General features: G+C 44.5%; 1 protein-coding gene across 1 annotated transcript; it reads right to left on the reverse strand.

Annotated features, from left to right (window-relative positions):
• Nucleotides 1–908: 908 nt before the first annotated feature.
• On the reverse strand, nucleotides 909–20,745 carry LOC109461218 (tubulin alpha-8 chain). The gene is made up of 5 exons (XM_019757296.2): nucleotides 20,484–20,745; nucleotides 7,996–8,218; nucleotides 6,380–6,528; nucleotides 3,346–4,026; nucleotides 909–1,220 (listed from the first exon to the last, which is right to left on the reverse strand). The coding sequence occupies exons 1-5, from the start codon at nucleotides 20,484–20,486 to the stop codon at nucleotides 927–929; spliced, it is 1,350 nt and encodes a 449-aa protein (XP_019612855.1). The 5' UTR covers nucleotides 20,487–20,745; the 3' UTR covers nucleotides 909–926.
• Between the last annotated feature and the right edge of the window lie 3,026 nt (nucleotides 20,746–23,771).

The following is a 23,771-nucleotide window of genomic DNA, read 5'->3' on the forward strand; positions in this document are numbered from 1 at the left end:
CACCATCTCTTACTGTCTCTACACAAACTCTCTAACCCTCAGGTTTTTCATCTGTAAAATGAGAAAGCCCATTCTGAGGTTGTTGGGAGGGTTAGAGATAAGATATGCGTGTATATGAAGTATAGCTGATCCTGCATAGACCCTTCCACTGCCTCTGTGTTTTACTTCAGAAAAATCCAAACTCCTTAGCATGCTCTGTAAGACTGAGTATGCTCTGACCCCTGCTTGGCTCTTGGGTCTCATGTCCATTTATCACTGTCCTCCAGGCACACTGACCTCCTTTCTGTTCTTCAGAAACTCCAAGCCTGTTCCCACATCTGTGTTTTTGCCCTGTGTTCAGCATCCCAACTCTGGAATTCTCATGATGGCTCTTTTCTTCATTCAGCTTCGCATGAGTCCTTCTCTGACAACCCAACAGCAAGGAGCATTCCCCCGGAGCATTTTCTCTCATCACTGTTGGTTTATTTTATCACTTAACACTATCTGAAATTATCTCATTCATTTCTTTGTGTGTTTCTATGGACAGGAAACGGGTCTATCTTATTTCTCACTAACTCTCCAGCTCTTATGTACCACTCCCTTCCCGATACCCAGATCTTTCCTTTCCCTAGTGTTTTACCATTCTCCAGCCAGCAGGCTGTGTTTTGGGGTGGACCTAATCTAGAATTTAAAATCCTGATTAGGCCTCCTCACACATGTACCTTGGCTTCACCCTAACCCAAAGACAGGGACTCTCATGTTCTTTAGTGACACAAAGCTGCTTTTACCCAACGGAGGATCTGACAGAGCCCAGCACCCATTTTCAACCCAGTCACCCACAGGTACTGGTGTCGGGAGTGTAGCTGCTACTCTTGGAAGAGTGCTTAGAGTGTTCTTAGAGTGGAGCGGCATAAATAAAAAGACACAGCCAAGAGGAACATGTATATTTAAAATTCCTCCCCTTCATTTTCTTCTTCAAACGAATCAGTCCCCACTTCTTCATAATCCTTCTCCAGGGCAGCCAGGTCCTCCCTGGCCTCAGAAAATTCTCCTTCTTCCATTCCCTCGCCAACATACCAATGCACAAAGGCCCGCTTGGCATACATGAGGTCAAACTTGTGGTCCAGACGCGCCCAGGCCTCTGCGATGGCCGTGGTGTTGCTCAGCATGCACACAGCCCGCTGGACTTTGGCCAGGTCCCCTCCTGGCACCACGGTGGGGGGCTGGTAGTTGATGCCCACCTGGGGAACAGAGAAAGAGGAGGAGCAACTCCAGATGGGTCATCTTTGTTACATGGTGTGGGAGCAAGACACAGCTGTAGGCGTGGGAGCAGGATGCAGGGCTGGAGGTGAAAAGAGGGAATCAGGAGGTTGGGAAGCTGGCAGGTAGAGAGAGGGGAGTGCTGAAGAGAAAATCAAAGTGAGTGGGGTTGTGGTACAGGCAAAGTCAAGGGCATCTAAAGACTGGAGAAGAGGAGGAGGAGAACAGGGCTAGTAATAGAAACGTTAACGGGGAGATTCAAGTAGACAAATAAGCATAATGAGTGAGATGAGTAAGGGGATGTGTACAATACATGTTTTTCTTCAAAAGGGAAATAGGTTCCCTTTGAGAGTCAGATTAATTTCTAGACTTGAAGTTATTATTAAGTTTATTCTTTCCCAAATGGTCATCTGAAGTAGGGGCAAAGGACCAAAAATGAGAAGGGGACAGGCAATGAAAATGAACTCTTCCACATGACAGATTTGGCCAGATCTGGCCCTGACCAACTAAAACTGCGTGCCTAGAGGCAACTCTCCTGTTTTGGACAATAATATCCCCTGGCCTCAGTTAGGTGGAGACAAACACCTTTGGGGAGGATGAAACAGGAGGATGTTCAACAGTATATGCTTTTTCTGAAAAGCAGCTCACGTCGCTGCTACCACCTTATCTTTCTGGACAATCCCAGAGCTTCAGCTTAAAATGAAGGAGAGAAAATGAGAGTACATCTCCTTTTTGTTAATTTCACCCCCACCTTCACATCTTATTTTTTTTCCTATTCATTTTCTTATTAGCATGTTTTATTGTTTGTTTCTAATTTGAAAGAAAAAAAGAACTGCATTTTTTGGAAGATCTTGACTGTTTTTGCAAGAATGACCAGAACTACCACATAAAAATAGGCACAGTCTAGGAAAAAAGATTATATATGTAGCTAGGAATGGAGCAGTGAGAAAGAATGCGACTCTCCTTTGCTTGGCAGATCAGCTAGGTCACAGCTTCAAGGGCAAATAGGTCAGCTGAAATGCTGACATGCAGTGCCTTGTTTTGTATAATTCCCACCAGGGAAAAGCTGAGATGTGCTCATCTCTATCTCCAGCATCTAATATAACCACATCTGGTGCTCAGTAACCTCTGAATTATTAAAAGCATGACTGGGGGTACTAATTAATGTAAATGGTAGCAGTTATTTTGATGGTGTAATCTGATTAAATAAAGACCATGGACCACAGGACAAAATGACCAAGCAGTTCACATGCACAGAGCCAGCTGCATGCCTTGCCAGTGCAACTCAGAGGCTCACTTCTTTCAGCGTTCAGTCAGCACTGAGACCCAGGGGTCTTCCCTGGGTAGTCCATGTCTCCCCACAAATCCTTAGTCTGGCACTTTCCAGACTGCAGACACCTGACCCACAACAGGCTGCCTCAGTGTCTGCTTACTCCTGGTTAATGGAAAACTTCAGGGCTTCACAATATGAGTGATTCACAGTTACATACAACCACAAAATGTGTCAGCCTCACTGTAAATTGATTAAGACTCGCAGGGTGAATATTTAATTTTCACAATAAATTGGGAGAAGAACACATCTTTTGCTAAGAAGAGGGAACACACCTCTCTGGCAACTTGAATAACTTGGTGACCTTCATTTTCTGATCTATGGCCAAGTCACAGCCACCTCCACCCAGTCTCCTGTTCATCCCACCCACCATACAGCTTCTTTCCAGCATGCTCACTCCTCCTGATAAAACAAATGACCTTTCCTGCCCACTTTTGAGATGCTTGCAGACCTTAGGGTGGAGCTGTAGGAGCCCTTCTCCAATTGCAGTAGTGACCGTCCCTTTCTGTCAATAATCTTTTAAAATGAAATCCTCCCTTACCCAAAATAAATCAATGAGTGAATGAATGAATGAATGAATGAATGAATGAATGAATGAATGAAATTAATGTGACACTTGGCTTAGGCCCCTCTTCCCCTATCATCCCCAAAGCCTGAAGCGCCCATGTAACTGTATATCGTAGCCCAAGAACCTGGAGCTGACACACCTTCCCCATCCTTGTAATCCACCTCTGCCTCTCTAGTCCTCTGTGTCCTCCCTCTATCCTCAGTCTCACCTTGAAGCCTGTGGGACACCAGTCCACAAACTGGATTGTCCGCTTGGTCTTGATAGCAGCGATGGCGACGTTCACATCCTTGGGCACCACATCCCCGCGGTAGAGCATGCAGCAGGCCATGTACTTGCCATGCCTTGGGTCACACTTCACCATCTGGCTGTGGGGCTCAAAGCAGGAGCTGGTTATTTCAGCCACGGAGAGTTGTTCATGATAGGCTTTCTCAGCAGAAATGATGGGTGCGTAGGTGACCAGCGGGAAGTGGATGCGGGGGTAGGGCACCAAGTTGGTCTGGAACTCGGTGAGGTCCACGTTGAGGGCCCCATCAAAGCGGAGAGAAGCGGTGATGGAGGAGACGATCTGGCTGATGAGGCGGTTGAGGTTGGTGTAGGTGGGGCGTTCGATGTCCAGGTTCCTGCGGCAAATGTCATAGATGGCTTCATTATCCACCATAAAAGCACAGTCGGAATGTTCCAGCGTGGTGTGTGTCGTCAGGATGGAGTTGTAGGGCTCGACCACTGCAGTGGACACCTGGGGGGCTGGGTAGATGGCAAACTCTAGCTTGGACTTCTTGCCATAATCCAGGGAGAGGCGTTCCATCAGCAGAGACGTGAAGCCAGAGCCAGTGCCCCCCCCGAAACTGTGGAAGATCAGAAAGCCCTGCAAGCCAGAGCAGGCATCTGTCTGGGGAAAGCACGACATGAGAAGAAACCATGAAGACAGCTTTCCCAGAATACCCTCGTGTGGACAAAAGCAGGCAACCTTTATCTCAGGCCCTGGCACATTCTCACATGGAGGAAATCACAACAGCCTTGAAGGACAAAGGAAATACCAAAGGAGTTGGGTTGACCTTGGGAAGACTGGCTGAAATAGAGGTGGCAAACTGTACATGTACATGCCTCTAGGTACATGAAAGTGCCAGTCCAGTGCCTTGGCTGAACCCAAAATGAGAGTTTCAGAACCGCAGTGGTGAATGACTATGCCTTTGAGAGCCCCAACTCCTCACCCACTTCCCCTGCCTTTCTCATTGGATTTGGTGGAAACTGCTGACCTACACATCTCATCCCAACCTTGGAAGGTGGTTCAGGGTACCAATATCAGAAATATAAGTGGAGTCCCAGAATTTGAGTTTTTTGTTTGTTTGTTTGTTTGTTTTAAATTAAATTTATTGGGGTGACAATTGTTAGTAAAATTACATAGATTTCAGGTGTACAATTCTGTATTACATCATCTATAAATTCCATTGTGTGTTCATAATCCAGAGTCAGTTCTCCTTCCATCACCATATATTCAATCCCCCTTACCCTCATCTCCCACCCCCCACCCCCCGCCCCCCTTACCCTCTGGCAACCACTAAACTATTGTCCGTGTCTATGAGTTTCTGTTTCTCATTTGTTTGTCTTGTTCTTTTGTTGTTTTTGGTTTATATACCACATATCAGTGAAATCACATGGTTCTCTGCTTTTTCTGTCTGACTTGTTTCGCTCAGCATTACTCTCTCAAGATCCATCCATGTTGTCACAAATGTTCCTATATCATCTTTTCTCACTGCCGAATAGTATTCCATTGTGTATATGTACCACAACTTCTTTATCCATTCATCTATTGAAGGACATTTTGGTTGTTTCCATGTCTTGGCCACCGTAAACAAAGCTGCAATGAACATTGGAGCACACGTGTCTTTATCTCTAAATGTTTTCAGATTTTTTGGGTAGCTACCCAGGAGAGGGATTGCTGGGTCATACGGCAATTCTATTCGTAATTCTTTGAGGAACCTCCACACTGCCTTCCATAACGGCTGCACCAGTCTGCATTCCCACCAACAGTGTATGAGGGTTCCTTTTTCTCCACAGCCTCTCCAACATTTGTTACTATTTGTCTTGTTGGTGATAGCCATTCTGACTGGGGTGAGGTGATATCTCATTGTGGTTTTGATTTGCATTTCTCTGATGATTAGTGATGTTGAGCATTTTTTCATATGTCTATTTGCCATTTGTATGTCCTCTTTGGAGAAATGTCTCTTCAGTCCTCTCCCCATTTTTCAATTGGGTTGTTTGTTTTTTTGTTGTTGAGTTGCATGAGTTCCTTGTATATTCTGGATACTAGCCCCTTATCAGAGGCACTGTTTGCAAAAATCTTCTCCCATTCAGTTGGTGGCCTCTTTATTTTGTCGATGGTTTCTTTTGCTGTGCAGAAGCTTTTAAGTTTCATATAGTCCCATTCGTTTATTTTAGCTTTTACTTCCATTGCCTTTGGAGTCAAGTTCATAAAATGCTCTTTGAACCCAAGGTCCATAAGTTTAGTACCTATGTTTTCTTCTATGCAGTTTATTGTGTCAGGTCTTATGCTTAAGTCTTTGATCCATTTTGAATTAACTTTGGTACATGGTGACAGATAGCAGTCCAGTTTCATTCTTTTTTACAGATAAGGAAATGGGAGCTTGAGTAGAGAGTGATCACTCCAAACTAGAGCTTTCTAGGCAAACCAATCTGGTTCAAATCCTAACTGCCACTTTCTAGCTGTACGCCCTGGGCTAATTTATTGAACCATCCTGGCCCTCAATTTCTTCATCTGTAAAGCACAGGGAAGTGACCTGCTTCATTCCTATGATTACTAAGGAGATTAAATTAAGGAATGTATTTAACTGACATTTGTAATGGCATTTGTAAGTGCTGAAATGTATCAACAACCACTTCCTCTTCTCTTCCAAATTCAATGCTTTGTTAATCTATGCTTCCAACAAGCAAAGAGCTTAGCCTTCTTTATGTGTGGAATTTGCCCCAGACACTACCATGGAGTATCAATAAGAATTAACAGGGCACCAGCCTATAAGGTAGTTCCTGATGTCCAAGTGGAAGGAAGGCCACCATCCCTGTGAATGCTTCTTACAGAACATAAGCAGAAGTTCCCAAAGCTTAGAAGCTCTGTCCTATAGCCAGGGGTCACGTGCCTCTACCCATCCTGCTCAGAGAGGTATGAGTCCAAGCCTGTCCACTTTAGCCTGACTCACCAATCTCCTGCCCTTGTTAATACTTACCAGCTTCCTTATGCGGTCCAGCACCAGGTCAATGCTCTCCTTGCCCACCGTGTAGTGGCCCCGGGCATAGTTGTTAGCTGCATCCTCCTTTCCTGTAATCAGCTGCTCTGGATGGAAGAGCTGGCGGTAGGTTCCTGCCCGAACCTCATCTACCAAAAGAGGGGGACCATTGTGTCTTACTGCCTTCTTTTCCATTAAAATACTATATAACACCCTTCTGGGTTTCCACTTCTCCTACCTGTAAAACTCCACTGAGGTGAAGCCAGACAACCTTGTAACAAATCTGCAAAAGGCTGAGAGAATTCCAAGGAAACATAGGCACGAAAAGAACCAGAAGCCTATGACTCAAGTAGGCAACAAGAAGCTAGCTGTTCTCCTGGCTGGAACTTTAAAAAGCTCAACCAAGTTCACCAAACACTCCTTCTTTCCCCTGGATCCCACAAGGCTTCCCTTTTATTGTTTCTTTCATGCTGCAAAGTGACTCCAAAATTTAACCTGATTTCATCTGCATTAAAATGTTCTGGGGATACAGAGAAAGATTCAGGATGACCTACCTTGTTCCTGAGCTCTCCTCAGAATTGTCATTCTCCTAATATCCACCTCAAGGTGGACATAATACATGTCAGGCATTAGAGATATTTCAGAATTACTTTAAATCAAAGCTATGCTCCAGGTTCTAGAAGAGCAGGAGCCCTAGAGAGCCTGTCAAGGGGGCGCTGCTCACCTCCCAAGATCCACACAAAGAAGACACAAGGCAGACCGGATGCACCAGGTCCCAACTACATCCCCCCTCTTCCTTTCAGGGGTCTCCTACTCCCCCAGGGAAAGCACCCATTTGCACAGTGGCCTGGGCGCAGAATCTGCACTATTGTAATTACAGGCTGAGTACCTAGAGTCTACTGCACCTAGGAATTAGTGTTTGGGCTTTACAGACATTTGCCCAGACGTCTCTGTGACATGTATCCATCCCTTGCTTGTTGAGCCAGCCTTGAAGCTGAGGACATCCTGATGTGGAGTTGAGGACTGACCCGAGGGTCAGACCCAGGGACCTGGAGGGGGAGTGCTCAGGGGGAGAGATAGAGCAGAGAGAATTCTGTCCTGACCCGAGTCAGAATTCCTGTTTTCTAAGATCCAAATGAGGTTCATTCTAGGACTACAGCAACCTCTGGCTGTAAGAGAATATGCCTGCCATTACTCCATTTTATGTGCCACACCTGTGAAAACAGACTGCAGTTATTATAGAATCAGAAACATACACTTTTTGAGAAATTGACTATTTGGGGGCTTCTTATCATTTCCAAAATTATCTGTATTTTTTTATCCCTAGTATTTACTAAACAACCTTGACAATTTTGGTCTGTAGGTTTGAGGGTTTTAAGTAGAGAGCATTTTGTTTTGCACAGTTTAGTTCTATGGTGGGAGAGAAGAGATCCCGATTTCTACTGTGAGGCTCCTCAAGACTGGAGAATTCAAGGAGCTGACAGAATCATGGGGGGCGGAAGGGCTCTAGCTGAGCCACCGCACCTTCCAGTTAGAGCCTCTGCTTCCTTAGAATCACAGACAGAGCCTCTCAGTCTCAGGTTGTTTTCTGTGGGGATGGCCTAGCCCATACTTACCTACTACAGTAGGCTCCAAGTCGACCATGACAGCCCGGGGCACATGCTTCCCATTGCCAGTCTCACTGAAAAAGGTGGTAAATGAGTCGTCGTCGTTGGTCTTGCTGGCCTGGGCACCAAAGGTGCCATCCGCCTGGATGCCGTGCTCCAGGCAAAAGAGCTCCCAGCAGGCATTGCCAATCTGAACGCCCGCTTGACCCACGTGGACTGATATACATTCCCTCTGTGGGGAGAGTGCAGAATCACAGTCAGAAAGTCCTGGCACACAGCCATGTCTTTTTCCTGTATCTCCCACATGTGAAAACTTGTCTCTCCTGACATTCAGCTCACAGGATGTCCATCCCTCTAGCCATGCCATCGCAGAAACAGGATGTGAGGTCTCAGGCATCTGAGCACCACTGCATCCAGACCAAGACTCAGCTCTGAAGAAGACCCAGTTTTGTGGTTTGCTCTAAAGTTTGCTTTCCAGGGTTAATCCTTCATACCAAGGAAAGGAAAAAGGGGGAAGCTGCACAAATGAAACAAAGGACTAATTCTAGACCATGAGACTCCTGTACTGATGAAGATGGTCAAAGGAAATACCAGTGATAACAGCAGAATGACACACACACACACATGCACGCACACACGCACACACGCAAGCAAGGTTTGACAATTGAGTTTGTGAACTTGTTGCAACAATGTTGCTAACTTTTTGATATCAGAGGGATTATTCATTATGAATTTGTACCAATTGGACAAACAGTTAACTAACAGTTAACTAAGTTGACTATTTGGAAGTGCTGAAAAGACTGTGTGAAAAAGTTAGACGACCTCAACTTTCGCCAACAATTCATGGCTCTTGCATCACGACAATGCACCAGCTCCCACGGCACTGTCTGTGAGGGACTTTTTAGCCAGTAAACAAATAACTGTATTGTAACACCCTCCCTACTCATCTGATCTGTCCCCAATGACTTCTTTCTTTACCCAAAGATAAAGGAAATATTGAAAGGAAGACATTTTGATGACATTCAGGACATCAAGTATAATACGATGGCAGCTCTGATGGCCATTCCAGAAAAAGAGTTCCAAAATTGCTTTGAAGGGTGGACTAGGCATTAGCATCGGTGCATAGCTTCTCAAGGGATGAAGGTGACCATAATGATATTCAGCAATGAGGTGTGTAGCACTTTTTCTAGGATGAGTTCGCGAACTTAATTGTCAGACCTCGTAAAGCTGACCTTTAGAGTGTCCTTTTCTTTGTGTTACTCTGGTATGAAGCCACAGTTACCTGACTGGCCCTAGTACTAGACTGGCCCTAGATTAGGATGGGGAGTAGGGTTTGCATGTGTGATTGAGAGTATGAGCATGTGTGTGTGTGTGTGTGTGTGTGTGTGTGTGTGTGTGTGTATGTGTGTGTGTGAATAAAAATCAACCATGGGGTTTGCTGGGAGGAGGGCCTCATCCCCCTACTACACCACACCTGTGGGTAAGCAGTGGCTGGTACAAGGTGGCTCTGTGCCTGGGACGCCCTCCAGAGCCCAATAGGGAAGCATGTGCCTGGTCTGTGGGTTTCCATTCTTTATCCATGACCCAACCGGGCGTTTTCCAGCTTCGGATAACTCCAGTAGGTGCAGAGTCTCCAGAGCATGTGGCTGGGCATGGAAACACACTGAGTACATGTCAAAATATGGGGCTTCTAGGAGCTTGGAAGTTCTCCGGGCATGGGAGCAGGGCAGCTGCCTGAGTGACATCTCAAAGGGTCAGAGGTGTCATGACCCCTTGCTCCCCTACTTGGTTTTACAACTGAGCACCAACTCTACATCTGTTTCTGCACTCTTGTCTTTGGGAAGGATAGAGAGTACAGGTGTTCACAACAGCCAGTAGATAGCACATCCAAGCTGGGAATACAATCCAGCTGTATCTCCGTGACCCTGGTGGCCAGGGAAAGGCTTCTCTCACAAAGTTGCCCACACCCCCGGGTTTGGATCTTGCCTTCTCAACTGATTTGCTGTGCTGTGTGACATTGGCTGAGTTACTTAACCTCCCCTTGTCTGAAAAGAAAGAGTTAGCCATGATTATTGTTGTCTTTATGGTTATCAATTTCATTATGCTACCTTGTAACTTTATTCTCCACCTGGAAGAGGCACACGTAGAAAGTTAGAGACCTCAGGTCCCCTTCCACTCACCTTTATTGTGAGGTCTATTTTACTTAGGACTCAATTAAGGTCTAAGAACAGCGGTGTTCCACACCCAGGAACTACCCAGACTGCAACTTGACATCCAGCACACAGCTGTGGCTTCTAAGGAAGGAACTAAATTTGAGGGGACATTGGAAAGGCCTAAAAGAAGGCTCACCCTATATCTCATCCTCTGGGTGATCACATCCTCTGTGGCCCTGACCCTCCACCTTCTGAGGCTTGCCACCATCACCACCACCACACCTCAACTATCCTCCAGGCCTATCTGTGAAGCTGCTTAGTCTCCAGTCAGCCCTGCCTTATGAAACACTCTGGGCCTTTTTGGCAAGGGTGCAGCGGTGTTTCACAAAGATCAAAGGTCATAGGAGGAAGAATAAAGGATCATGGAGACCTGAAAACCACCAACATGGTAATATCAATATTTTTAGCCTCTTTTAATTGGCCCCTTAATCTCACACTAATAAAAGTGCCAGTCGTCACTGACAAAATCTCTCTCTCTCTCTCTGTCTCTTTCTCTCTCTCTTTCTCTCTTTCTCTCTCTTTCTGACACACACACACCCACACCCCTTAGGAAGAGCTATTTTCCCTGTAGAACTAATTCACAAGAGTAATTGGAGGGATTAGATAGACTTGGAAATAATTGATAGGTTCATAGGTGCTTCCAAAAGCCAAAAGTGGCCACACCAATCAAGAGAAAGTGAAGGTCTCTCAACACCATCCAACTAACTGGACCCAGGGCTGGGGCAAGGAACAGACACTGTGAGCCCTGAGAGCACAGACAGTAACACAAATGGGGTGATGTCAGAATATCTCAGAAACCAACTTGAAGAGGCTCCCGCTGTCAAAGATGAGACACACCGAGCATCAGAAGATTAATGGTACTTGATTGAAACAGGATGTATATATAAAAATCCACACATTCTTAGTGTTGTGAAAAAAAGGAAACTTCCCCCAGAAGTAAAACTTATTTGTTCTCATCCAAACAGCCCTGTTGATGAGGAAAAGCTTTTTTTTATCAGAAGAGTATTAGCGAATCAATGTAGAAGAAATGAGATACCATGTTTCCCCGAAAATAAGATCTAGCCGGACAATAAGCTCTAATGCGTCTTTTGGAGCAAAAATTAATATAAGACCCGGTATATATTATATTATATTATATTATATTATATTATATTATATTATATTATATTATATTATATTATATTATATTATTATGCCCAGTCTTATAGTAAAATAAGACCGGTCCTATATTAATTTTTGCTCCAAAAGACACATTAGAGCTGATTGTCCAGCTACGTCTTATTTTCAGGGAAACACGGTATTAAGAAATATTGCCATATTACAGTTTCTAATTATATAATTGATTTCAACAAGGATGCCAACACCATTCAGTGAAAGGGTGATGGGGAACTGGATATTCCTATAGCACCAATGAATCACTGTTACTTGCAGGACATGAGGAAGAAAAGTAATTACAATGGTCACCAGCCCAACACTGGGATCAATCTTAATACTACTAATAGTGAGAAAAGCAGGCATTAAGGAACTCCTGATGTAATACAATATGACACACACAACACCACCCACGAGCAAACCTTGTCAAAAACACTCAGCCCTTAATCTATTAAACCCTTAATATTTAGCTTCCACCTTATAGAAAACACAAGGACCAATGTTAAGTGACATCATGAGGAAACAATAAAACAAATCCAGTAGGTGGAACGTTCTACAGGGCAAGTGATAGAATCTTTTTAATTTATGAAAAATAAAGGTGATATCAAAAAAAACTTATGAAGCATAACATTCACATGTAGTATGTGAACTTTGACTGAATTCTGGTATGAACAAATCAAAATATTTGTGACACAAAGAGAGAAATTGGTTGATTTTGTTAAGCATGATAATGAAAGTGTAGTTAAGTATGAAAATGTCTATGGGGACAGAGCCAGGAGTGCAGTTTCTAGGCTCTCGGCCTCACGTAGAAAGGTGCTGGCTCAGGTAGTAAATGGCCATCAACTGTGATTGCATGGCCATCAGCTATGACTAGTTGGCCATCAGCTGTAACCAGTGAGCCATTGGCCACTAATATAACTGTCGTGGCTACGCTAGCAGGAAATGGGGGGGAGGGGGCCTAGCAAGAAGATGGTGGCTGAGTTAGCAAGCGGTGGAGTGCAGATTGCGGAATGTGTGGCTCCTGCTTCCTGTGTCTCCAACCCAGCCGCCAGCGAGAATATAGTGGTGTGACTCCCCTATCTATGGCTCCATGTGTGTTCCTTTTTGGCCTCACCATGTCCTGCATTCTTATATGGGGAGTGGGAGCTGAGACCCCACATGCCACCCCGCATGACAATGTCCTTATTTTTTAGAGTCATTTTTTAAGTATTTGGGGTAAAATGTCATGATGTCTGTATTTTCCTTTAAAATACTTCAATAAACACAGCAGGTAAAGTAAATATGGCAGAAAAGTTATTATTATTAAATCTAGATGCTAGATATGCAGTCGATTTAGTGAGGACAGTGGCCAGTGCCTAAGAGGTAATAAGAATTCAAAGGAGGAAAAACAACTTCTGGATCAGTATCTTAGAGGAAGAATATATGCAGAGACCTTGAGGAATTTAGACATGCCAACGTGACCATTTTAGTTGGGTTTAGAAGCAGTATGAACAAAAGACGGGAAAATTTAGGGCAGGTCCCACAAAGTGTTCAGTTTCTCTGAGGCATAGGCTCATGAGGACAGAGCAGATGAGGCATCTGTGCACCCTACGGCCATCCGCCATGGGCAGAGGAGCCCATGTTTTGTAGAACATCAAGAAAAACAAATTTTTAATCTCATAATTAATGGAGAAAAACTGAATCCCTTTGCTCTACGTTCAGGAACACGACAGGGATGTCCCCTATCATCTCTGCTTTTCAACATAGTGTTAGAAGTCCTTGCCAGAGCAATCAGGCAAGAGAAAGAAATAAAAGGCATCCAAATTGGGAATGAAGAAGTTAAATTATCACTCTTTGCAGATGACATGATGCTATATATAGAAAACCCCAAAGACTCCACCAAAAAACTATTAGAAACAATCAACAAATACAGTAAAGTTGCTGGCTACAAAATCAACGCACAAAAGTCCATTGCTTTCCTATATACTAACAATGAAATCTCAGAAAAAAAAATACAAAAAACAATTCCTTTTGCAATTGCAGCAAAAAGAATAAAATACCTAGGAATAAACTTAACCAAGGATGTGAAGGACCTATATGCTGAAAACTATAAGACATTTTTGAAAGAAATTGAAGAAGACACAAAGAAATGGAAAGACATTCCGTGCTCATGGATTGGAAGAATCAACATAGTTAAAATGGCCATATTACCCAAAGCAATATACAGATTCAATGCAATCCCCATCAAAATCCCAATGGCATATTTTAAAGAAATAGAACAAAAACTCATCAGATTTGTTTGGAACCACAAAAGACCCCGAATAGCCAAAGCAATCTTAAGAAAAAAGAACAATAATGGAGGTATCACACTTCCTGACTTTGGCTTGTACTACAGGGCTACAATAATCAAAACAGCATGGTATTGGCAGCAAAACAGACACATAGACCAATGGAATAGAATTGAGAACCCAGAAATAAAACCACATAAATATGGACAGATAATTTTTGACAAAGAAGCTAAAAACATACAATGGAGCAAAGACAGCCTCTTCAATAAATGGTGCTGGGAGAATTGGAGAGCCACGTGCAAAAGAATGAAACTGGACTGCTATCTGTCACCATGTACCAAAGTTAATTCAAAATGGATCAAAGACTTAAGCATAAGACCTGACACAATAAACTGCATAGAAGAAAACATAGGTACTAAACTTATGGACCTTGGGTTCAAAGAGCATTTTATGAATTTGACTCCAAAGGCAATGGAAGTAAAAGCTAAAATAAATGAATGGGACTATATGATACTTAAAAGCTTCTGCACAGCAAAAGAAACCATCGACAAAATAAAGAGGCCACCAACTGAATGGGAGAAGATTGTTGCAAACAGTGCCTCCGATAAGGGGCTAGTATCCAGAATATACAAGGAACTCATGCAACTCAACAACAAAAAAACAAACAACCCAATTGAAAAATGGGGAGAGGACTTGAAGAGACATTTCTCCAAAGAGGACATACAAATGGCAAATAGACATATGAAAAAATGCTCAACATCACTAATCATCAGAGAAATGCAAATAATAAAAACCACAATGAGATATCACTTCACCCCAGTCAGAATGGCTATCATCAACAAGACAAGTAGTAGAAAGTGTTGGAGAGGCTGTGGAGAAAAAGGAACCCACATACACTGTTGGTGGGAATGCAGACTGGTGCAGCCGTTATGGAAGGCCGTGTGGAGGTTCCTCAAAAAATTACGAATAGAATTGCCATATGACCCAGCAATCCCTCTCCTGGGTATCTACCCAAAAAATCTGAAAACATTTATAGATAAAAACACGTGTGCTCCAATGTTCATTGCAGCTTTGTTTACGGTGGCCAAGACATGGAAACAACCAAAATGTCCTTCAATAGATGAATGGATAAAGAAGTTGTGGTACATATACACAATGGAATAATATTCGGCAAGTGAGAAAAGATGATATAGGAACATTTGTGACAACACGGATGGATCTTGAGAGTGTAATGCTGAGCGAAATAAGTCAGACAGAAAAAGCAGAGAACCATGTGATTTCACTGATATGTGGTATATAAACCAAAAACAACAAAAGAACAAGACAAACAAATGAGAAACAGAAACTCATAGACACAGACAATGGTTTGGTGGTTGCCAAAGGGTAAAGGGGGTGGGGGGTGGGAGATGAGAGTAAGGGGGATCGAATATATGGTGATGGAAGGAGAACTGACTCTGGGTGATGAACACAGAATGGGATTTATAGATGATGTAATACAGAATTGTACACCTGAAATCTATGTAATTTTACTAACAACTGTCACCCCAATAAATTTAATAAAATAAAATTTTTAAAAAAAAGAAAAGCAATTTTACAACTTTACAGCCCTTTTATTATTCTGACATAAGAAAGCTTTCCTTATATCAATCTTATATTATTTCTATTTTAATATTAGTCATTTCCTTTTGCTTTCCCCTCAGAGGAATAAAATCAGCTAATCAAAGTTCTGTAGAAGGAGGCTTTGTAGCTTTAATAATCATTTAAAAGTATTCAAAAACAGTAAAACCGATATATTGCTTAGGAAAGAAACTGACGTAGGCCAGCAATGTGTGCCATGTGAAAACCTGAGACCCGTCCTTATACACCCGACCACCTGCACAGTCAAATGCCACACAGTGGCTTTCAGGAAGCATATGATTACACCGAATTGTTTCTAGTTGTCAGATTGGGATAATAAATCACCCATGTTTTAGGATCTAAGTCAGACATGGCAAGTAAAACGTATATCCAACAGGGTTACAGAGGGATAATTAAAGGAAGAACAAATGTGACTCATGAAAGATTGAATTATCTCTGCTAAAAATCCTCCCATCAGAGCATATTTGGAACTACTCAAAACAAAGAAGAGACGGCAAAGTAAAAACAACAAGAACAGACGGTCCACCAGAGTCCACAGCGGTAAGAAAGCAGCTCAGGAGAGGGGCTGGGTCCCAGGCGCTGCTGGCCGGCCGATGGCAGAAGACCCGCCTTAGGGACGGCAGGGGTGCTGGGGAAGTGGACTGCCGGCAGAGGACCCTGTGGTGTCAAAGGACCCTTGGAGCCTTAGCCGACAGGGGGCGCAAGTGAGGAGACGACGCTTAAGGAGTTTCAGACCGACGCGCATAGTGCCCACGTGTTTTCCTTCCTCTCCCACAGCTCACTATCTGGGAGAAACCCTCGCAGGAAGACTCTGACAGGGGCAATGTCACAGCTGCTCATAGCTCCGTCAGAGCCCTGATGGCCAAAGGGAGAAGGAGCAGTTGGTCCACTTCCTCCCCCCAGGAGTGCCACATCCGCCTACTCACCCCTATCATTGGCCCATATTCACCAGCTATTTCCTCCTTGAAAACTATTTTTAACTTTTCATCTTCCTTTCAAGGCCCTCAGGAGCCCTCTCAGAAAGGACTCTCACCAACTGCATTAACCCTTTAGCTCTGCATGGGCCTGACTTGGGCCTGGGAGCTTCCTATGAAAAGTCACCAGTCCCTCCTCGTTCACCCAGCGCCTTTGCCTCAGCCATGGCCTGCGGGAGCTCTGCTCCTCAGGGCCTCTGTGCTGCCCAGAGGCGCGGACCCAGTGACCTTTGTGGGAACCTGCACTTAATGAAGACAAAGAAGGATGCAGCAGTGATGTGCAGCCCCCTCGGGGCCCCAAGCAATGCTCTGAGGTCAGAATATAAATACAGACCCTGAAGAGCTCAGCTATGCCTGCCCACACAGGGGCAGTTTGGAGCACCACAGACATAGAAGCAGTGTCCATTTTGCCCCCAGAACACTCTGCCCTCTAACTGCCCAGTTTTTCATGAGACAGGCTCTTTGTTGCCATTTGCTGCCCATCTCCACTCACACGCAGCCGATGCTCCCCAATCCAGAAGGAATGCACTTAAGGATGCTGTAAACCTTCACCTGCCCTTAACCACAGACACTTTCTCTAAACCCTGGAATTACAGACACAGGCTTGGCTTGGGTCCCCTGCCAGGATTCTCCATACCACCTCCCAAAAAAAGATGTCAGATTCGCCGTTCCCAGGACAACTGCTTGTACAGGGACACTGGGGACAGATGGGAATGCTCAGTGATAGGGTTAGTTATAAATTTCTTACCCAGAACCTATAAAAATGCTGGCTCTAACCCTCCTTAATACAGAGGCAGCCTCCGCACCCCAACCTCCACTAGGGAAGGGGAGCATGGGGGATGGCTGCCCAAAACTTAACCTGTTACAGGAAGTAAAGTTCTTTCTGTAATGGTGGGATTCTTTTGTTCTAGGTTTATAGATGTGCCATTCCAGCCTTTCAGGAATGAGTCAGGGACTTTTAAAAAGAGGTTCTATGAGTGGGAAATGGTCAATAAAAAAATGTTATCCTATGGCAGAGTAATACTCCATTGTATAAATGAACCACACTTTCTTAATCCAGTCATCTACCAATGGGCATTTCGGTTGTTTCCATGCCTTGGCTGTTGTGAATAGTGCTGCAATAAAGACAGGGGTGCATATATTTTTTCGAATTAGCATTTTGAATTTCTCTGGATAGATACCTAAGAGTGGAGTTGCTGGGTCATAAGGTAGTTCCATTTCCAGTTTTTTGAGATACCTCCATAATGATTTCCATAGTGGCTGCACCAATCTGTAATCCCACCAACAGGGAACAAGGAATCCCTGTTCTCCACATCCTTGACAGCACTTGTTGTTTGTTGACTTATTGATGATAGCCATTCTGACTGTGGTGAGGTAGTATCTTCTTGTGGTTCTAATTTGCATTTCCCTAATGATTAGTGATGTGGAGCATTTTTTCATATATCTGTGGGCCATCTGTATGTCCTCTTGGGAAAAATGTCTATTCAGGCCCTCTGCCCATTTTTTAATTGGGTTGTTTGGTTTTCTTGGTGTTGAGTTGAATGAGTTTTTTATAAATTTTGGATATTGAAATCTTACCATCTGTAATTATATGGATGGACCTAGAGAACATTATGCTAACTGAAATAAGCCAGAGAGAGAAAGACAAATACCATATGAGCTCACTTATATGTGAAATCTAAAGAACAGAATAAATGAGCAAACAAAACAGAAATAATCTCAGAGATATAGAGAAAAAACTGATGACTGCTAGATGGGAGGGGGTTGGGGGTGAGGGAGAAGGTGAGGGAATTAGAAACCACAAAGTTGCCATGGGGATACGAAAGACAGTTTGGGGGATATAATCAATAATGCTGTAAAGATTTTGTAGGGTGTCAGATGGGCACTTGTCTTATTAGTGAGACCACTTCATGGACGGTGTAGATGCCTGACCACTGCACTGTACACCTGAAGCTGAAGCTGAATAATATTGAATGTCAACTATAATTTAATATATCCATAGTCATGGGATGTGGAGTACAGCATGGGGAATAGAGTCAATGGAATTGTAACAGCTATATACGATGTCAGAGGGGTAGTAGATTGGGGGGGTTATCACTTTGTGAGGGGTATAAATGTCTATTACATTGTTTTGTACACCTGAAACTAATAAAAAAATGTTATCCTATTAAGACAAATGTTGCCCATGCAATTAAGTTTTCTAAATAGAACCTGTTATAAAAAATTTGATGTTTCACAATAAATAAAAGATATTCTCTTTCCAAAATAATCAGCCATAGATTTTCAGTTAAACATCTAAATTCTTTAGCACATTTAAAATAAGGTTTTACTGTTTAAATTTTTGATTGACCAGGTATTTTCAGGAATTTGCCTACTGAATACACACCAACGTTTGCTCAGAGGGCTAAATTATGATCCTTGGCTCCCAGGAAGCCTCCTTGAGGGGCCACTCTGAGAGTCACTACGACATTCAGGTGAAAATTATTAGGTTGGTGCAAACGGTAATTGCGGTTTAAAAGGTGAAAAATAATTGCAAAAACCGCAATTACTTTTGCACCAACCTAATAAAATATGTAAGAGAAAGCACTTTGAAAATTATAAAGCACTCGAGTTAAAGCTAGATATTATAAATATTAAATATGCAATCTTGAGTATGCTGCCTAGGATTTGCTTCAAAATAATGGGAGAGAGGAAAGGAAAATAAACAAAGCAAGACTCATCCTAAGTAGATTACTTGTTGAAACTGAATGAGGCATATACAGGGTCATTATACCATTCTCTGTCCTTCTGTATGTTTGAAATTCTCTATAATAAAAAGTTTAAAAGCAAAGCTAGATGGAGTTTGAACCATAAACTACATGCAACTTTGAACCATAACCCCTCTTCATTTTGCAGGTGAGAAAAAACAGTACAGAGAAGTTAAGTGACCTTCTTGAAGTCACTCACAGCTAGCTGCAGAGCCAGGAGCCAAAATCCTGAACTCCGGCTCTGGGCTCCTTGTATGGTCCCACCCAAAGGCCTCAGGTAGAAGTAGATTCCTCTGGCCACTCTCCTGAATAGCCTCCGAGTTTTTAAAGCTCCCAGGTGTGCCTGGGAACAAGCTCAGGAAGAGGGACTTTGCTGGAGAGACCTGGAGTTAGAAACAGCAGAGCTGGGGCCAGAGACAGGCCCTGGGCACTTTCCACAATGAGCAGGGGCTAGGGGAGGAGGGGAGGTTCTCCCCTGACCTGTGTGACACCCAGAGAACCCCACGTTGGCCTGGGACACATACTTAGTCTGTCCCCTTCCCCCACCCAACCTTTCCAGCCCACCTCCCTACTGCTGAAATACCAGGGCTCTGGACCAGGAGACCCTGGGTTCCCAGGTGGTCACAGAAGTGGGTTGGAGGTGGCTGTTACCCACCCCTGGGTGCCCGGGATGAAGGGAGAGATTCTAGGGGGTGGAACTAGTGTGGAGAGGCCTCCTCCCCAGCAATTAAGATCCATGTCTGCAAAAGGAGACAGATGCCGCGGTGAGGCAAAGGGGCCATCTCCTGTCCCCCTAAGTCCGGGTAGGAAGCGAAACAAATGAGAAGTCCGAGGCCCCCTGGCTGCCGCAGGGAGACTTCTGTGTTCCAAAGTCCTGACTTTGACCGCTGGAAAAACTGGGACTTGGCACAGGTGCCAGGTGTCTGGGAAGCTGAGTGCTCAAGTTGTAAGGGCCCCAAACCCAAGCCAGTGGCCGGGGACCAAGAAAGAGAACTACTACCTCCAGTCTGGGGCACTGTGACTCCCTGTCACATTCGGGGACACCGACACATGTGGTTGGGGTTAGGGACCTGACTGAGCCCACTCCCCCAGCCGCAGGCCAGGCCCACCCATCTGGAATCGCTGGACTGTCCCCTCCCCACCCCCCATTCTGGTCCCTGAGCTGTCCGTCTGGGGATCCCTCAGAATCTCCCCTCTCCTGTCCTTCCTCCCCGTACTTGCGTGCCCAGATCTCCATTAGGTACCTTTGGAGGGCAACCTGCCCTGGCTCTGCACTTTCCCTCTATGATAAAATGTACTGCCACCAGGTGTCCTCCGCCCGAGGGTGCCGACCCCCCCCCACACACACACACACACCCCGACTCTGAACTGACACCCCCAAGAGACTTCCAGCTCTGGAGATCTAAAGCGATGGCTAACGAGCCCCCACGTAGACGCGGCTCCGCATGGCGCCCGCCCCCTCCCCGACCCTGCTGGGGCCCGGCCCCAAGGCCCTGGCAGGCTCACCATCGCGGCTGCTCTCTTCGCCCGCTCGCCTCGGAGCTGAGCCTGCCCACCCCAACTGCTCCAGATACAGCCGCCTCCGCTGTTGTGACACACTGGGCGGGAGGGGCCCGGGGACAGACATGCTGGGCCAGCAGCTGCCCAGCAGCATCACAGTGACCGGGGAGGGGAGGGACCAGACATGTCACAGTTGCTCCCCACCACCCTCCGCCCCGCCCAGCGTCTCAAATCTCCCGGCCTGGGCACCCCGGATGCAGGCGCAAGGGAACTGCGCAGTTGGGTTCCCGGCAGTTGGGTGCGGTAGCCTTCCTACTACCAAAACGCACTCCTCCACACTGTAAGATAGGCCATTATTATTCCAGCTCCTTGGGAAAGAAATGCGAAAATGCTGTTAGACAAAATGTTCATCGCTCCCCAGGCAGGAAACGCACCTGGCTGGGGTTAGTTGACTGCTGCTGCTCTCTCTCTCTACCCAGGTGAGCGCAGCAGTGCTGGCTCCCTGGTGAGGCGCAGTCTCCAGGCTCAGCGCAGCTCAGCGGGGACTTGAGCAAGTTGATGGCCTCTGCTCTGGAAAACTGTTTCTACACGCATCAAGACTTACCTGATCACTGGAGAGTTAAATGCGATAATATACATAAAGCTCCCCGTACACAGCAGGTGCTCAATATTTTAGGTGTTCCGGTTTCTACTGCGCTATCGGTGCACATCACCCCTCCACCATTGTTTTCAAGTATCTTTCTTGATCCATTTATCATCACTCCCTCTTCCTGCTGTTACACTCAGAGAGTACAGAATGATATCAGGGTTCCAGCGGCTTCTTTGCCCAGTAATAGGACCTCCTCTGGTGGCCACAAATAACGCTGAAGTGCAAGGGATTTCCCCTACTCTCCCTCTAGTTGGAGAGAGCTGGGTGGGACTGGGTCCAGCCTGGTGAAGAGCCCCTCTCTTCACACTTGAGATTCTAACCCCTGTATTAAACCTACTCCACTTTCCCTCCCCTCCCCCAGGGTGGTGGTGGGCTGGTGCTTATCAGTCCTTGGCCTCACTGCAAAATTCCCCACCCGAGGCCAACGGGGCTGAGACCTGCGACTCAGCTTCTGTCTTCTCTCCCACTTTCCTCAGGCACCTGACCCCCACCCACCAAGTCACTCCAGGCAAATTCATGGCTTTTCTGCAAGATACTGCCACACAGAGCTGCTCTGACCAAACATGGGGACTCTCCAAGTCCCCAAGCACAGGTACAGGCTTACCCTCCCTGCCATTCCGGAGAGGTGCTTATCTCTGGCCAGTAGAGAATGAGAAAAAACATTTTAAATTTATTTTTGTAGCAATTTGTCCTGCTGACCACCCATTTATATATTTTTCTATTTATATTATGAGCTTCTAGAAGAAGAGACAACACATCTTAATCATCTTTGTATCTGAGAGCGTACCAAACACAATGCTTTACCCATTGATACCGTGTTTCCCCAAAAATAAGATCTATCCAGACAATCAGCTCTAATGCATCATTTGGAGCAAAAATTAATATAAGACCCGGTCTTATATTTATTATATTATATAAGACCCGGTCTTATTTTACTATAAAAGACGCCTTAGAGCTGATTGTCCCAGCTAGGTTTTATTTTCGGGGAAACAGGGTATAATACTTAGTAAATCATGAGTTGCATATCTGTCTTATAATGTTAAGATCCTGAAAATTGGGAACCTTGATTAAGTCAACATGATAAATGATCCATAAAGTATAATGACTATTATTAACTGTATATTTATCACTCTTCCAAACTCCTGTAGCATATTTAATTACTTCTTCCATCACATTTATCACTTTCTACGTTGGATTCTAGAGATGTGTGAGTGTGTGCATTTGAACATCCCTACAGAACTGAAAGACCTTGAAGGGTGGGGTTGTGGTGTTCAGTTTTGTGCTCTCCCCATCACAATAGCCAGTCGAGAGCATCAGAGATGCTCAGTAAACATTGCCGAACAAATTGGTTTTTCCAGTTCTCTTTGTGAACCAGCAAACATATTATGAACAGGTTCTTAATGTCTTGGTCTAAAATTGATAATGATAATGCTAGGGATTATGGTGGCATTCAATTGCCTTTCATTATAATGATGCCCTTTGAACCTCATTATCTTTCCCTTCATTGGGTTTAGGGCTGCAGTGAGCCATCACTACACCATAAATGCTAAATATAACATCTTTAGATTCCAGTGAGACAAAAAAGAAGGGTAGTTGTTATGGACTGAATTGTGTGACTCCCCCCCCCCCCCCCCCATTCATATGTTGAAGCCCTAACCTCCAATGTGACTTATTTGGAGATGGGGCCTTTAGGGAGATAATTAAGGTTAAATGAGGTTATGAGAATGTGGCCTTAATCCAATAGGATTGGCATCCTTATAAGAAGAGGAAGAGACACAAGGAATACACATGCGCAGAGGAAGGCCATGTGAGGACACAGAAAGAAGGCAGCCATCTACAAGCCAGAAGACAGGCCTCACCAGACACTGACCTGCTGGACTTTAATCTTGGACTTCCAGCCTCCAGAACTGTGCAAAAATTAATTTCTGCTGTATTTTGTTATGGCATTTGGAGCAGACTAAGACACAGGCCTTAAAGTCTTTGGAATTCAAAAAACTGTTTACTTCTTTTTGTTTTTTAAGTCCTCTGCCTTATAATTATTTGATTTGTGACAACCCACATCTCGTCGATAACTTCCCCCACGCCACCTCCATCCAATGTCTTTCTCCCTGAGTAGAAGTTTGGAAAGAAGGAAAGACATACTTTTTTAGTCCCTCTAACGGTTAATTTTATGTGTCAACTTTACTGGGTGATGGGGTGCGCAGGCACTTGGTCAAACATTATTCTGGGTGTGTCTGTGAGGGAGTTTCTGGATGATTTTAACATTTGAATCAGTAGACTAGGTAAGGCAGATTACCCTCCCCAATGTGGGTGGGCTTCATCCAATCAATTTAAGACTTAAATAGAACAAAAAAGGTTGAGTGAGAGAGAAGGGCCACCTGACTGTTGATGTGGGCTAGGTCTTCTCCTGACCGTGGACTGGAACTTATACCATCAGCTCTCCTGGATCTCCAGCTTACCGAGTTCAGATCTCAGGACTTCTCAACCTCCAAAATCACATGAGTCAATTCCTTCTGATAAATAATTACTTATTATATTTATGTTAAATATATATATATATATATATATATATATATATATATATATATATATATATATATATCACAAAAAGGTCTGTGTGGGATAGAGTGGCACCACAGGAAAGA

Source organism: Rhinolophus sinicus, linkage group LG02, assembly GCF_036562045.2.
Source record: "Rhinolophus sinicus isolate RSC01 linkage group LG02, ASM3656204v1, whole genome shotgun sequence".
NCBI classification, from domain to species: Eukaryota; Metazoa; Chordata; class Mammalia; order Chiroptera; family Rhinolophidae; genus Rhinolophus; species Rhinolophus sinicus.